Source organism: Dendrobates tinctorius, unplaced genomic scaffold (genome assembly GCF_039654945.1).
Source record: "Dendrobates tinctorius isolate UK_male_01 unplaced genomic scaffold, ASM3965494v1 ptg000035l, whole genome shotgun sequence".
Lineage (NCBI taxonomy): Eukaryota > Metazoa > Chordata > Amphibia > Anura > Dendrobatidae > Dendrobates > Dendrobates tinctorius.
In genome coordinates this window covers 3,557,991-3,574,997 of record NW_027361703.1, presented here as the reverse complement: position 1 = coordinate 3,574,997, position 17,007 = coordinate 3,557,991, and the positions used below count along the sequence as shown (strand labels likewise).

The 17,007-nt window shown below is 45.6% G+C and overlaps 1 protein-coding gene across 3 annotated transcripts in view; it reads right to left on the bottom strand.

Moving 5' to 3' along the window:
• Positions 1-3,362: 3,362 nt before the first annotated feature.
• TMCC3 (transmembrane and coiled-coil domain family 3) overlaps positions 3,363-17,007 on the bottom strand; it is a 146,575-nt gene continuing 132,930 nt past the window's right edge. For 2 of the 3 annotated variants that reach the window (XM_073573228.1, XM_073573229.1), the window contains exons 3-4: positions 7,268-7,403; positions 3,363-4,378 (exon numbers count right to left, since the gene is read on the bottom strand). In XM_073573228.1, the coding sequence (XP_073429329.1) occupies positions 4,076-4,378; positions 7,268-7,403 (439 nt within the window). In that variant the 3' untranslated portion in view covers positions 3,363-4,075. Of the gene's footprint in view, positions 4,379-7,267; positions 7,404-17,007 lie in introns of those variants that run through there. The other variant, XR_012231700.1, reaches the window with a different exon arrangement.

Sequence of the window (17,007 nt, the reverse complement as noted above, 5' to 3'; positions counted from 1 at the left end):
TGAGGCCGTATGACAGACGGAGACGGTTCTCTCAACCTGTGAGGCAAGGTGTAATAAGTGCCCGGTCTCGAGATCCCGGGGTAATATGTGTTCAACCCCACAAGTTTGAACAGGGGGGAGGTATGTGGTGTAGTGACCACTGTGTCCGCTAGGGGGCAGTGTGTGGGTGTCCCAGAACAGGCGTATAAGCATTTCCAGTGTCCTGATACGAGTAGGATGCTGAATGATCTTAATGTATCTCAAGGTGGGTGGCCTTGAGATGAAGGCTTGCTTATGTGCTGAGCAGCAGAACTGATCTTTCGTTCCAATGTGTCAGGGAGAAGCCTTCAGGTGATTGACGAGACGGGTGGAATCAATCACCTACAAATCCACCCAGGGGTGTCTGAAAACGCTGGTAGTAAAAGACTGAGTGTGAAGGACCTGTGATGAGGTCATAGCCATGTGACCCGGTGGGCGTGGCTACAGACCATATAAGGTGGCAAGGTAGGTCACATGAGTGAATGCTTGGACCCGGTTGGTCCGTTGTGAAAGGTCCCGCTGGGAGATGTGGCTTCCTGCCTGACAGCACGTGAAGTGACTGTATGTAATGGCTGCCAGTATCTGAGTTTCCAGGGGAGGGAATGAATGTCTGCAGTGAGCTGAAGCAGCTATGAGGTAACCCGGACATGGGAGTGTTACTAAGAACTGTGAGGCTAGAAAGTCTGCGGAATGGACATTGCACAACCTGTATATATATTTTACATTTCCAGTCTGATGACAATTTCTTTGCGTATCACCAACGCATGCTGGGATACTCAAAGGAATAATCATCCGGATCATCCAGAGAGGTTTGAGGCTGCAATCACTGTCAAAGCCTTGCCCTCTTGCCCTCTCCCTGAAACAAAGTGTTATTAGTAGGCTAGTTTCAGGGGCAGTGCTTACCCTGCTGTGTCTCTGACTGTCTCCCCCTGTGTGGTCACCCCCAGTACCCTGTGTAATGAGTGAAGTGTCTACTTCGTTGTCGGCTTAGCTGAATATTTTACAAGCCGCGAGGTGTCACTATACCCGGCATGCAGGAGACCAGCGCCGCCTCCACAAGAGACGTCTCTGCGGGGTATGACACCACGCTGCTGTAGTCTTATTACTATTCATCTATGCAGACCGGAGGCTGCGCTCATCGCACAGGAAGAGACTGCTATTAAATAATAGCTCACTATTATGAAACTAAATAGATAGGAGAAAAATGCCTTTGCCTTTGGACCACCCCTTTAAGTAACTGCATTAATAATTGGTCATGAACACCGCTAATATTATGATGTCACCAAGTAACATACAATAATGGTTACATCATTTTCCTAATTTTCCACTGTGGATTTTGACATATCTGAAGCCTATCTACTTTTTGAAATCACGTGATACATGTAGCGTTATGAATTTTGCACTTTGGATATTGGAAAACGTGAGATCCACTGAAAATCTAGAGCATAAATTTACATCCCGCAGATTTAAAATCTACTTTGACGTTAATTTACTGAGAATTTTCTATGCAGCGTTTGGATAAGATTTGACTAGATTTCACAAACTCAGCTCGTAATACAATGCTGAAACTCCACAATCTTACTGCCACGTATGAATATTCCGAACTACTCACTCACATGCAGTGCCACTGGTACCAGCAATTAGGCGATGTGTCTTCGCTACTCACCTATCCTGTCTATTTATTTCACTTGACATTACCTTGGAGAAAACAAATGACAGAAATGCAGCTTCACAACATTATGTTTAACTTGCTGCTCATAACTCATCTGAGCATTACCCTAGTAATCAAAATAAAATTAGTTAATTGTATGCATTTTTCTACAGTGATTAAGATCTGAGGCTGAAGTATCTTTCTTAGCTGAAACATGCGGAGTATGTTCTACTCATAATGCAAAGTGCGAGCACAGGAAAGTAATTACAGAGGAGAGCTGAATAAAAATCATAGGAAACTTCCTAATATATTTCATACCTGGCGCACAAAAGGATTAATATTGCCAATGTGACATATGCAGGATAGAGCCTGGTGCTCCCGGAATTGCTGTTTAAACATCATTCTGAATCACTTTTCTACATGTTCTGCAGCAGTATTCTCCTTACACTAAGTATACTTGGTTTGTTGTAGTGGCCATCTCAAGGTGTGTATAAACATGCAAATAACAAGAGACTCACCTTCACTTCCAAACAGAAGACAAGTGTGTACAGGTGCAAACTAAGAGGAGCCATATCCATATATAACAAATATAGTAGCACTCTAGCATGAAAACATGAAATATATGAAATTTGAATTGCATTACTGCTCTAGAAAATCGGAAAAATTGAGAATACTTAGCGCATAAATTGGCCAATTCATGTATACCCAGCAGCTGCAATAAGGAGATTCTCGTTGCTGGGAACCCTAGCCTAGGAGAGGATTGACATTAGATAGGTTCCCAGCAATGAGAATCGCCTTATCGTGGCTGCCAGGTACACATGAATTGGCCAATTTATGCGCCAAGTATTCTCAATTTTTTGGAGCAGTAATACAATTCAAAATTCATATATGTTATGTTTTTGTGCTACAGCGCTACAGAGTGCAACTTTATTTGTTGGTGTACATACCGTATTTTTCGGATTATAATACTTTTTCCCCAAAATTTTGGGGGAAAACGGGGGTGCGTCTTATAATGCGGATATACCTTACCGGCCACTGTGGAGCAGGGTCCAAGGGTTGCTGCTGGATGAGACAAGAGTGGAGTGTTGCTGCAGGCTGGGATGAGGGGGTGTTCTGATGTGCGCCGCTGTGGGCGTTTGATGGTGCAGGGGCTCTGCCGAGATTTTGTGAAAGCCCTGAGCTTACATGGTTTACTGTGCGGTGCACTCTGGAAAAATGGCTGCCGGGGCATGCGCAGATGGAGATCTCAGCACCAAGATCTCAGGAGATGAGATCTCAGCGCTGAGACTGAGCACATCGGAACACCCCCTCCTCATCTGAGCCTGCGGCAATGCTCCGCTCTTGCCTCCTCCAGCAGCGACACTGGGACCCATCCCTTCACCACAGCCACCACCCTCGGTAAGCAATAAGACGCATGGATTATAAGAAGCTCAACCATTTTATTAAAAAAAAAAAAAAATTTATAATCCACAAAATACGGTACATGCGGCAGATTTGTTGCTGACATTTCTATTATCAAAAAAAAACAGTTCCATTCATGTAAATAGGGTTATTGTGGGGCCAAATGCCATTCAGATGAAGGAATTGGTCACAAATTTCTGCAAATCTCCCATGTGTAAGTTTACTTATAATTGTTCTGTATGCAACAGATGGGTATCACTGTAAAGCGTGTGGCCAAGAAAACACATGTATGTGACATATTACTAAAGTTTATACCAAATTAATACAAACAATACATTTTTTTTCTTGCGTTCAAGGTGTTCTGAGTTCCTGCAAAAAAGTATCATTTGTGTGCAGTCCACTTTCTGGTGATCACTTTTCTCTTATAGAAATAAATGCACTAACTATTTTTCGGCAAATCTGTAACAAAAGCCTATTCTCTTCTGTGGCACCTCAAATCTCTATTCATGCAATTAAATGGAATGATATAAAAAAAATTCTTCAATGATCCTCTCATGACCATTACGGACAAAAGTACATAAATTTGACTGTTTCTATATATAGTGTATAGTTTTTGTGTATTCTTTCTGTAGCCAACAGGTAATAAAGACAACATAAAACAGACAAAAGAGAACACTCATATTTACAACAAAAATCCATTAGGTTTGCTCCCTCGAGTCTGTTCACCCTGCATGAGGAGATCCATATTATAAATCATGAAGAAAGAACAGCTTTGGTGGGCCATGTGCATCCAGACCAAAACTTCAACAATCCAGACACGGGGGGAGACGATTCTCAATACCAGGCTGTCACTTAACAGGAATCAAGATATGCACGTTTAAGGCAAAATATGAAAGTGCCTATGCCAAAATTGTTTAAAAAATCAAGCAAGTAACTGAAATGTTGTGGTAACTGATTAAATAACAGGTCCACAGATTAAATAACGATGCAGACAGTCTGGAGTGTTCATCTTGGCAGGACGACCCGTTCAAGGGAACATACTATGTGATCCCAGTTTTTGTAAAGAATTGCAAATAGTGTTACTGCAAAAAAAGTGCAGAATACGTGGAAACGACTCTTCATCATCGGAGCGGTGAACTTTGCAATAGTTGACACAAAAACCAGAACAACAGTGATTAAGGCCAAAAGGATGTTGATGCATTTGCCCAGTAGTACTTTGGCATTCACAGATTCGGACTGTACAGATAGCTGTTCCTGCTGGTGAAGCTCCAATTTGGAGACACGAGTCTGGCAGGACTCCAATGCTTCCTACGAAAAACACAGGAAAAAAAAATTAAAATTAGTGCATTTTCGTGGTATGTATGTCCTGACATGAGCATAGTATAAAACAGGAGCTCTAGCAGATCAACAGTACATAAAAGGTTCATTAATAAGCTAGCAGGTAACAGTAGCATAGCTTACCGGAAAAGTGCCTGAATAGAGGAGGGTGTATAAAAAGGAATTTTCTGAGACTTTGATGAGGATACCAAGAGTCTGATATTGAAGACAATTCCTCATCTGTTTCAATCAGCTGACTGAAGACCTACTCCAGTGTGTAGGGCGTCCTCTTCAGCGTTTACCTGGCACAGTACCATACATGATGTATCGGCTGCAACTTGTTCTGCAGCTTGATCCCATCCAAGAGAGTGAGTCACTACAACATGTTCAGAACCGAGCGAGTAAGCAAGTGCTTGAAGGAGCCTCAACGTTACGTATTAGGGGCTGGAACGCCCACAATTTGATACTGATGACCTATCCTGAGCCCACCACACCACACCACAAAAAGGTGGCGGGAAACCCCACTATGTGATATACAAAGCTGTAGAAATGCTTTTTCAATATCCTTGTTGCTATTCTAATATCCAAATGCTGATTTTTATAAATAGAGAGAACAATTTGGGAAGGAATGCTCTGCAAGGACCAAGCTTTTGGGAAAATCTAACGAGACATCTAATACATTAATAAAAATTTATAGCTAAAGGCTTTTCACTTCAGCATACTCTACATGGAAACACAAAAGCCTTCTGCCCTCCAAGCGTTGCCCAGGCATGTGGCACAGAAGTCTTCCGATAGAGAACTCGTGTCACCATCTTCCCAAAAGATCTGAAGCGGTGAACAAATTGCTGACAGCAGCAAGGATTAAAAAAAAGCACATGCGCCATCTCAATTATTGAGCAATGTGAGGTGAAAGTGCTTATGCTTTAGCGCCCAAAAGGTATATCGGAAGAAAATACAGCTATTTATGGACACTTTACTCCCCCTGATACTCCAGTAACTAGTCAGCATTTCTGTACCCTGAGGACAGAAGATATCCAGGGGCAAAGAATTGCTACAGGAAAAATAGATGTGCTATACAGTGCATGGAAGGAGAAAAACTGTTTAAAGAAAACCCACAGTAATAATTATGTGCTGGGTTTACAGGGGAGATACATCATTTGGCTGTATACTGCATATTCTTTATATACTGCATGGACGAACTTTCTAAGGTTATCTGTTATCTCAGAGAAACTCCATGCTGCACTGAATCGGTGCATGAAGTCCGCCATATTAAAAGGGTACTCGACAGCTGGTACATACTACATGCATCACACTTTGGCTATACGAGCTCAGTCACACGGGTTTAACTCTGAAACATTACACTGAGCAAGCCGCACAGGAGACTAGTCAGACCGGCAGGTCACAGGTGACAGAACTTGTAAGGCCAATACCCAATTTGAGCTATAATTTGTTGGGCTACTGTTTTTACGGCATCTTCATAGTTGGTGCTAATTTGTACTACAGCAATGCCATGTACATTTTTTGCTTTCCCATGAAGAGGACCTGGGGTATCTCATGAGCTTTACATGCTAATAGACAATAGTAGACCATAGGTCAGGGCGCATTGCATTTGTCTGAAACAGAGCTGTAAACCAAATCAATGATCCATGAAATCCATCAGTGACACCCCCAGCAACTATGTTATCAGTCTTGTACATTTAAGGCCCTGTCACACACAGCGCGCACACTTAGTTACCCGATATTTACCTTAGATACCAGCATCCTAGCGCGAGCACGCAGGTATCTAAGGTACACAGCGGGTAACTAAGTGATGCGCGCGCTTAGTTACCAGATAGTTACCTTAGATAAAAGCGTCCTCGCTGGTCCTGATCGCTGGTGAAGCTGCCTATTTGGCAGCTCACCAGCAATCTCTTTTTTTTCTTTTTTTTTTATATAGCGCTAACATATTCCGCAGCGCTTTACAGTTTTGCACACGTTATCATCACTGTCCCTGATGGGGCTCACAATCTACATTCCCTATCAGTATGTCTTTGGAATGTGGGAGGAAACCGGAGTACCCGGAGGAAACCCACGCAAACACGGGGAGAACATACAAACTCCTTGCAGATGTTGTCCTTGGTGGGATTTGAACCCAGGACTCCAGCACTACAAGGCTGCAGTGCTATCCACTGAGCCACCGTGCTGCAGCAATCATGTAGCGAGGCACCAACGATCCTGACAAGGTCGTATCGTTGTCGGGATCACTGGTGTGTCGTTTAATGTGATGGGGCCTTTACCGATGTACAATAGTTGCTTACTAGATCTGGATTACAGTGCGTGGTCTTTAACCAAGACCTGTAACAAAGGAATATTAGGCTAGGTCCAAGTTAATACAGTGGGTCTGACGTGAACTAAGCCAGGGTTTCTGTTGGAATCACCAAAAAAATAGTACTATGATGGGAATCCAGACAGAGCCAATTCACTTAAATATAGCCGAAGGCGTCACTGTGGACAAGGTCTGACCTCCATCAGCCACGACAGAAGCCAGACAGCATCCAGTGACTCCATCAACTTCATTTAATGGCTCTGTCTGGGGTCCCATCAGAATACGGTTTTCTGGGTATTCTAACATGATTCACAAAGTAGTGCTTAATTGAGAACCTAGCCTTACAATGGCTGTGATCTGTTTCTAGTGCAGTAATCTATGGGCCAGCAGAGGGCAGCAGCAGAATGGAAACTGTACCAGCGCTAAATCACTAATATGATGCAATGCTTATTTAACCTGTTGTAAATATTGGCAAGAACAATTCTATTTTACTTGGTATGCAGAATTTTTTAATCTGAGTAGAAAAAAATATGGATTTATTCTAATAATCAGAGGATGTAAGCTTTGATCTGTACCTGAATATCCCTGGACCTTTCATAAGCCTGGTAGGCCACCTTTTCCTCAATGCTAGCCAGGTCCTGCTTTAAGTTGGTGGTCTCATGCTGATGAAGGTCAGTAAGATCATTCAGTTGGTCTTCAAGTCTTTCAAATCTAAAATGTGAGCAACACTTGAGATTAGCAAAAAAATAAAAATAAATAAATCATTCACCAGATGTAACTGAAAAGAGTCATTTCACAGAAGATGGGAGCCATCAAAAATACACATTTTCTATATGCCCTCTATTGATTTTACAAAGCAATATAGACGTGTACAAAAGTATATAGCGAGGTGTAGGTTACACACACAGTCCACATTCACAAATATTTTATGCCAGAGACCTATGCAAATTTGTCAGGTGACAAGAAAAATGGACGTGATTTGGAAAAGATGCAATTTAGGCCATATTTGCAAAAGAGAATTGAGTAGATGGTCATGGAGCAAATTTTGGCCCAAACCTAAACTAGTCAGAACTTCATTTACTTAATAAATTAGCTTAAGGAGCGCAGGAATTGCGGTTTGGCGGTTTAAAGAAGCCTGTCTTAGTAAAGATGGGCATTCTTGTGTTATATAGCACAAGCAACAGGCAGGTTTCTCTAGGAAACCTGTCAGGTCCCCCATGCCCTCCAAACCAGCAGCATTCACTTATTTCTGAGTAAATTCCCAGCCTAACAATCCCTGTAGAAGGTTTTTCAGTACAAATAAGATTTTTTTTTAAAAAAGGCCTTTAAATTGTCACCGTTTGCTATGCGTTCATTGCCCCAGACTAGTCGGCCCTCTTTCCACGAGTCATTGCCGCTCATGCAAATCTAGCACCTGTGCGTTGCTCATTCTGGCAGCGTCACTGTCTCTGAAGCCGGGTGAATGCTTCCCGGCTACAGAGGCACGCACTGCGCATGACCAGAAGTTTAGGGTGCCCACGATCTAGAACTGGCACCGCTTTGGACAGAGAGCATGTTCGCTGCGTCCAAAGCACTACCGTCTATTAATCGTAGGTAAATCCGCATGTGTTCACTGAACCGTGCGGATTCACCACGTTCAATACATTCTACTGATGTAATTTCTCTTAGGCCTCTTTCACACTTCAGTTCTTTGCATCAGGTATAATCCGCCAAAAAGGCGGACAAGCGGATCCGTTCTCAACTGATGTGAACGGATGGCCGGGAAGGGGGGGGGGGGGGGGGGGGAGAGAGAGAGAGAGAGAGAGAGAGAGAGAGAGAGAGAGAGAGAGAGAGAGAGAGAGAGAGAGAGAGAGAGAGAGAGAGACAGACAGACAGAGAGAGAGAGAGAGAGAGAGAGAGAGACTGTCCGGCACCCAGAAAGAAATTCGGGTTAAATCAGTGTTTGCAGGATCCGCCAGAGAAAAAAACGTTACAAGCTCCGTTTTGAAATTTTTGAGGATGGTGACGGACAGCAACTTTTGGCGGATCCTCACAAAAAACGGATGCAACGGACAGCAATCCGTCACAATCCGCCATTAATGCAAGTCAATGGGAAAAAAAACAGATCCTCAAAAAAAATTTGAGGATCCGTTTTTTTTCAAAACCTGGCGGATTGTGACTGATTGTAAAAAACGGAAGTGTGAAAGAGGCCTTAGGACGACTACCAAACAGACTGAACTTGGATTCATCCAACCACAACACCTTAGACCAATCTGACTCTTTCCATTCTTTGGCAAACTCAAGTTGCACCTTCCAGTTCTTTGCAGAGATGAAAGTCTTCTTGACTGGAACTTGTGTGGCCAACCCTACAGCTCTTAGCCGTCGCACCAGAGTTTGGCGACTCACTTTGACCACATATTCTTCGTTTATGTTGTGCAAAATCTGTACAGCACTTTTATGGATGTCGGATACTGACTTGTTCTAAATAATGTGATTAACTTTGTAGGACGTTTTCAATGGTCATTCACTTCTAGGTTTGTCAGCTGTTGAATAACCTCCTTTTTCTTTATTATACGCGACACTTGACTCAGAGCAGTTGAATTCCATAGCTACCTCTTTTTTGGCTTTTGCCTGACTTCACTCTTAGAATAATAAGCTTCCTGACATCTGGTGATAAATTTGGCTGTGTCTTTGCCATGTTTTAGCCTAAAAACACACAAAGTTTCAACTCCCCAAAAATTTGGCCCAACAAATGTTGAATAAAAACAAAGGGATAAAACAATGTTAAATCCAATTTTCATCCTTATAGCTGATAACAACTTGCTTCCAGTTTACTAAAATCACCAGGAAAATGGCATCTCAACAACCAAATGGAAGTAATCACACTTTTTAAAAAAAAAAAAGAAACTTTTGGTCGCTACTGTATGTCCAAATTCGCTGCAGAGGTCAGGTGACTGGAATACGACGTCATAGGATGTGCTTTCCTGCATGCTGACCAACGCAAGAAGCCTGACCAATAAGATTGAAGATCTGGAGTTGGTAATGTATGAGGAAAAAATACGACATAGTAGGAATAACTGAGACATGGTTAGACGACAGCTATGACTGGGCAGCTAACTTGCAAGGATATGATTTGTTTAAGAGGGATCGTAAAAAAGGAAAGGGGGTGGAGTCTGTCTATATATAAAGTCCACTTTAAAGCCCACACTAAGAGAAGATATACAAAAGGGAAATTAAGAGGTGGAGTCTCTATGGGTGGAGATACAAGGAGGGAAAAGTAATAAAATAGAATTAGACTTACTGGTAATTCGGTTTCTAGGAACCTTCCACGACAGCCACCTTGGAGGTTGTCTCCCCGCCCTAATAGGGGACAGGAACACAAAGAGGTTAAATAACCCTCCCCTTCCTGCTACCTCAGTGTTTTTTCTGAACATACTAGCATGAATAGTTACCGACAGTAGAGCAGGAATCATCAGGTAAATATATCATATAGGGAGGGAAATTAGTGCTGTCGTGAAAAGTTCCTAGAAACCGAATTACTGGTAAGTCTAATTCTATTTTCTCTAGTCACCTTCCAAGACAGCCACCTTGGAGTCATGCAAACGTTAATTTTTTAGGGAGGGACTACGGCTTGCAAGACGCGTCTGCCGAACGTCAGATCCCTATTGAAATCCAGTCTATAGTGTCTAGTAAAGGTGTGCACAGAAGACCAGGTGGCCGCTCTGCATATCTGCTCCGAAGACGTATTTCCCCTTGCTGCCCAGGACGTAGCGACTGATCGAGTGGAGTGGGCCTTTAACGACTCCGGAGGAGAGATATGTCTTGCAGAATATGCCAGAGAGATGGACTGTTTGATCCAGCCCGCTATCGTGTTCTTTGCCGCCTTCTTCCCTTTATTTCTTCATGAATACTGAAGGAACAGGTTCTGATCAATTCTCCAATCCTTGGTTGCTTCGAGGTAACGGAGAACTACCCTGCGAACATCCAGGGTATGAAATCTCACTTCCTTCGGGCTAGAAGGATTTGGGCACAATGAGGGCAACACGATCTCCTGGCTTCTATGAAAGTCTGACACCACCTTGGGCATAAAGGAGGGGTCTAGGCGTAGTACTATACTGTCTGAATTGAGTAGGAGATAAGGTTCCTGTACTGAAAGGGCCTGTAGCTCCCCCAACCGTCTAGCTGATGTGATCGCCACGAGAAACACTGTTTTGAGTGTGAGCATTTTTATTGGAACATCTGACAGAAACCTGCAAAAAGGCGGTTTTTTCGTCCCTCAAGGGAACAGACTTCTCAAAGGGCAGACATCTCCTGCCTGCTGCTATCATGAACCGCTTTACCCAGCGGTGTTTGGCTAGGTCTTGGTCAAAAAAGGTACTTAGGGCAGATACCTGTACCTTTAATGTACTCGGAGTAAGCCCTAGATCTAACCCTTTCTGTAGGAAGTCTAGTATTTGGGCAATATTTGGATGGGAGGGGTCAGGGACCTTCGGGAGGCACCAGGAGGAAAATCTTTTCCATATTTTCCCGTAGATTGCATTCGTGATCGACTTTCTACTCTTTTGAAGGGTCCGGATTACCTCATCCGATAACCCTTTGGCCTTCAGAATGTTGGCCTCAATAACCAGGCTGCTAGGGATAGCTTGGCTGGGTCCGGGTGTAGCAACGGACATTGAAAAAGGATGGTCGGTCTTCTGGGGTAATAGCAAGGGACCTTCCTGGGCCATGTCCAACAGAGCGCTGTACCAGCTTCGTCCTGGCCACATCGGAGCCACCAGGATCGTCTTGACTCCGTCTGCCCTGATCTTTTGTAGGGTCTTTGCCAGCATCGGGATTGGTGGAAAGGCGTAGGCCAGTCTGAAGACCCATGGATGGGCATATGCATCCATCCCCCTGGCCCCGTACGTGGGACTGAGGGAGAAATAGGTCGCAGCCTTTGTATTTTGTGCATTCGCGAACAGGTCGACTTCTGGATCCCCCCATATTGAGGCTAGAGCCTGGAACACCTCTTGGTTCAGACACCATTCTCCTGGATGGACGTCCTTCCTGCTCAGGAAATCTGCCTGGATGTTTTCCGACCCCTTCAGGTGTACCGCGGAAATGGATAACAGGTGCTTCTCTGCCCAGAGGAAGATCCTTGCTGCTACTTTCTTTAGGCTGGCGTATCTTGCGCCCCCTAATTGCCAGAGATATGCCACCATGGTCACGTTGTCAGAGTATATCCGGACATGATGGTTCTTGACAAGGGCTGCTGTGGCCTTCAGTGACTCCTCCACTGCCGTCAGCTCCCTTAGGTTTGAAGATCCAGCCTTTATTTTCTGGGGCCATTGTCCCTGGAAGTATGAATCTTCGACCACGGCTCCCCAGCCCCTCAGGCTGGCATCGGTGCATAGTATTTTTTAGAGGAAGCTGATCTCAGCTTACTCCTCGCCTCAGGTTTCGGTAGCTCAGCCACCACCAGAGGGCCGATTTTACATGTCCTGGAAGTAGAACCCTTTTTGACAGGTTGTTTGGATATTTTTTCATATTTGTCAGGACATACGACTGGAGGACTCGTATGTGAGCTTGTGCCCAGGACACCGCCTGAATGCACGCTGTCAGAGAGCCCAGGATGGACATGGCGTCCCTCAGCGTCAGCGCCCTTTGGTCTCTGAACCGGATTATTTTCTGCCGAAGGTCTTTTTGTCGATCTTTGGGAAGAAAGGACGTCCTGCTCTCTGAATCCAAGAGGATCCCCAGGAATTTTTTCCTCGGGGAAGGACAGAGGGCTGACTTCTGGAGATTTGGTATCCACCTTAGAGTTTCGAGAATCTGTAGGGTCCTTGATATGTCCTGGTTCAGCCGGTTTATTGATGGGGCGACGATAAGCAGATCGTCCAGGTACTGTACAATGCATATCCCCTGAAGCCGAATGAAGATGACTGCCTCTTTCATGATTTTCATGAACACCCTTGGTGCTGGGGATACGGCAGGGCGTTGAACTGAAGGTGGCTGGTTCCTCGGTCGTGGGTGACCGCAAACCTCAGAAACTTCCGGTGGTCCGGATGAATGGGTACGTGGTAATACGCATCCCTTTGGTCTATTGTCGCCATCTGCCAGCCTCGTCCAATAAGAGGAATCGCTGATCTTACTGACTCCATCTTGAATCGACGGTACCTGATGAAGTGGTTCAGGGGTTTTAGATTTATAATGAGCCTGTGCTTTCCTGAGGGTTTCTTTATCAGGAACAGGCGAGAATAATGTCCCCTGCCCTCCTCCTGAGGAGGTACATAAGAGACCACTTGCTCCCGTAGCAGTTCTTCTAACTGAAGCCACAGAACTTTTTGCAGACTTGGGGAATGCGCTGGAGTAATCCTTAGTGCATGCGGGGGGGGGGGGGGGTTTGTGCTCAAACTCCAGTTTTAGCCCAAGTTGTATAGTGTGCAGGACCCACTGGTTCGAGGTCGTGGCCTGCCATTGGGCAAAAAACTGTGTGAGTCGACCCCCTACCCGGGAGTCACTGCTTTTCCAGGGGCTGCTGCTGTTGGGGCACAAGAATGTTTCTTCCTTTACCCCCTTTCGTGTAGCTGCATCGACCCATTTTGCCCTTTCCTCTGAACGCCCTTTGAGAAGTCTGTTCCCTTGAGGGACGAAAAAACCGCCTTTATTCTTGTCAGAAGCCTTCTCAAGGATGTCATCGAGGACCGGCCCGAACACGTGGTGTCCCTGGAAGGGGAGGGCACAAAGTTTCGTTTTGGAAGTGGTGTCGCCTCCCCATGACTTCAGCCACAAGGCTCTCCTGGCCGAGTTTGAGAGGACTAGGGACCTTGCTGCCACCCGTACCGTTTCTCCCGAAGCGTCAGCTAAATAGCCTGTTGCCTTTCGGAGGATTGACAGGCAGTCTAAGATTTCCTCCCTTGGAGTGCCCCCCCGACAGGTGGTCTTCCAACGTACGTAGCCAGAAAAACAACGATCTGGCTACACAGGTGGATGTAATATTTGCTTTGAGCAGGTTCGTAGAGGCTTCCCAGGACTTTTTAAGATGGCTCTCTATTTTGCGATCCATCGGATCCTTCAATTGGGAGGCATCCTCAAAGGGCAAGGACGTCTTTTTAGTGACTTTAGACACTTGGACGTCTATCTTAGGGATCTCCCAAATGGAACTCTCTCCTTCTAGGGGGAACCGATTTTTTAGCTCAGAGGGCACCGTAAGTGCTTTCTCTGTGGAGGACCACTCCTGAGCTATTAATCCTGTATAACCTCATGAACCGAGAAACCCTTTCTACCTCTGGGTTTCAACCCTCCAAACATCTCATCCTGGACTGAGAGCCTAACCTCCTCCTCCTCCAATCCCATGGTATTTCTTACCATGGAAACTAACTCCTCCATATCCTCCGAGGAGAAATAGTATTTTTTTGTATCATGACTGGAGGCGGACGTGGAGCCTTCATCTTCCCAAATCTCCTCCGACCCCGAGGAACGGACCTTTCCTGAGTCTGAGTCGGCATCTATAGGTGCCCTCTTCCTCTTTTTTGGGGCAGGGCCCTGGGCCGGGGTTTGGGCTGCTATGGAGGTCTAAACCTCCTGTCTAATGAGAGTCTTTATGCTGTCAAACAGGGAGGGTTGCTCAGTACGCAGTATATTTTGTGTACACGGCTGGCATAACTTCTCTCTGTAATCAGAAGGAAACCTGGCAACACATATACCACACTTGCGGGGGTTTTTAGGGGCAGAGGCTCTGTCTTCCTGCAAGAGAATAGAAAGCTTACTCAGACCTGTGAGACTGGTTCGTCTGACAGGGAAGGGACCGGCCCCGCTACTCACTGTAGGAGGGGGAACGCTGGGCTCCGCAGATGCTGCAGTTGAGGGCTTCTCACCGTCCATTCTACACACACACTCTGCGCTTACCTGGAGCTGCTGCACCCTTTTAAGGGTGATTGGGGCGTTCATTCCTGGTGCTCCTCCCTCCTCCCGTGTGAGGATATGCTCGACTCCCGCCGCCATTGTGATCGTTTCCCGGGTCACCCCGGGAGCCGGCGCTCGTTTCCCCTTCCTAGGACGCCGGAGGCCGCAAACCGGAAGTGTGCGTCACTGCCACTTCCGGTCGACTGCCCGCCCCCTCTGACGCGCGCCCTGGCTCCAATGTGGCGCTGGGAGGAAGGAGGAAGCCGGGGAGCTGTGCAGGACCCCGGCAGGCACTGTACCGCCCTGCTTTACCCCGGAGGGCGGGCCATGTCCCAAGTCACACCGCGGTGGAGACGGGAGCAGCACCTGGAGGAGGAGAGGCGAACCCCCCGACCTCGGCTGCCCAGCTTTGTAAGTCTATAGGGGCTCCGCTCGCTGGCCACGGCAGCCCCTTGTGACCTCTTCATGCCCCGATAGGGGACAGGAAAAACACTGAGGTAGCAGGAAGGGGAGGGTTATTTAACCTCTTTGTGTTCCTGTCCCCTATTAGGGCGGGGAGACAACCTCCAAAGTGGCTGTTGTGGAAGGTGACTAGAGAAAATCCTCATAGGGGTTTGTTATAAGCCACCAAATATAACAGAAACCACTGAAAATGTATTATTGAAACAAATAGACAAAGCAGCAAATCACAATGAGGTGATTATTATGGGGGACTTCAACTACCCCGACATAGACTGGGAAACAAACCTGCGTATCTCAGAAAGGAAACCAATTTCTGTCAGTGACCAAGGATAATTGTCACAACTTGTGCAGGGCCCAACTAGAGGGACAGCCCTTCTGGACTTAATTTTAAGCAACAGGCCATATAGAATAACAGAAGTACGAGTCGATGGGCACCTAGGGAGCAGTGACCACAATATAATACAATTCCACTTGTCCTTTAGTAAGGTGCCCTGGAAGGGGGTTACAAAAACGCTGAATTTCAGGAAAGCAAAGTTTGATCAGCTTAGGCTACTTTCACACATCAGGTTTTCGGCGTCAGGCGCGATCCGACGTCGTGCCGGAATGCCGGATCCGGCAAATGTTTTGTAAAACCTGAAGTGCCGGATCCGGTTTTCTGCAGGATCCGTCTTGTTCTTGACAGACAAAACTGGATCTGTCTCATCCGGTTCATCCGTTTTTCTATCCGTTTTTCTATCCGTTTTTCGACGGATTATGCCGGATCCGGTTTTTAAAATTGACCCTTGTGGCCTTCCGAACGGGATTGGCTACTGGAAAACTAGATATAGCATGTTCCTACAGGCCTTCTTTGACAGTTTGTAGAGAAGAAAGTGCAGGTTGGAGAGAAGAGCAAGTTACTGGCGAAGATGGATGTTGTCATTGGAAATATTACCACTAGAAGTTCTGTGACGGTTTCAGGGACAATTTTCCACTATACTTTATGTCACCTCAAGGCAGAGTACACTGGGATGACAGAGTGTGAGAGATTTTTGCCCTAAACTTGTGTACCTTCTGGACAACAGTATATACCTTTGCCAACCAAAGTTGGCTATCTTGTCATGGTCTTACTATTTTTACCTTTAGGCCACAGGTGTGTACCTGGTTGTGTTTTATGCAAAGTATTTCACCTTTTAACAAAAGTTGTGTACATTGGTAGGAAATCACCAACAATAAACACAACTTTTTAGGTGAAATACTTTGCTTCAAACACAACCAGGAACACAACTGTGGCAAAACGCTAAAATTTACCCACAGTTATACCTGGTTTTGAATACCTTTTTACCTTTGAAATACCCTGTATTTAACCTTTTTTTAAAACATAGTTCGCCGCAGAAAGAAATGACAGACAACCATTGTGAAACGATAATTTAACTTTTATTTAAATTTTTTTTTTTTTTGTAAAATGTTTTTAAAGTGCAAAAAACTTTTTTAATAAAGGTTTTAAACCCAATGGGCATTTTTATTACAAAAAACACACATTACAATTCTGTGTACTGTGGGGTGGAAATACTGCTGGAGGGGCTGCGGGACACTTCGACACTGGGTGTGTGGAGAGAGGACTGGGATCGTGGTGGGGAAGGAACAGTTAGAGGTGAAGGTGTGGAAAAAACTACAGAATGGGTGGACATGTGGGAAGCAGAAGAGGTGGTGGGTGGTGGAGTGGAGGGTTGGGCAGGGACTGTAGGAGCAGATGATGTTGATGGAAAGTGGTACGGGGAAGGAGTTTGGTACGGGGAAGGAGTTTGGTACGGGGAAGGAGTTTGGTACGGGGAAGGAGTTTGGTACGGGGAAGGAGTTTGGTACGGGGAAGGAGTTTGGTACGGGGAAGGAGTTTGGTACGGGGAAGGAGTTTGGTACGGGGAAGGAGTTTGGTACGGGGAAGGAGTTTGGTACGGGGAAGGAGTTTGGTACGGGGAAGGAGTTTGGTACGGGGAAGGAGTTTGGTACGGGG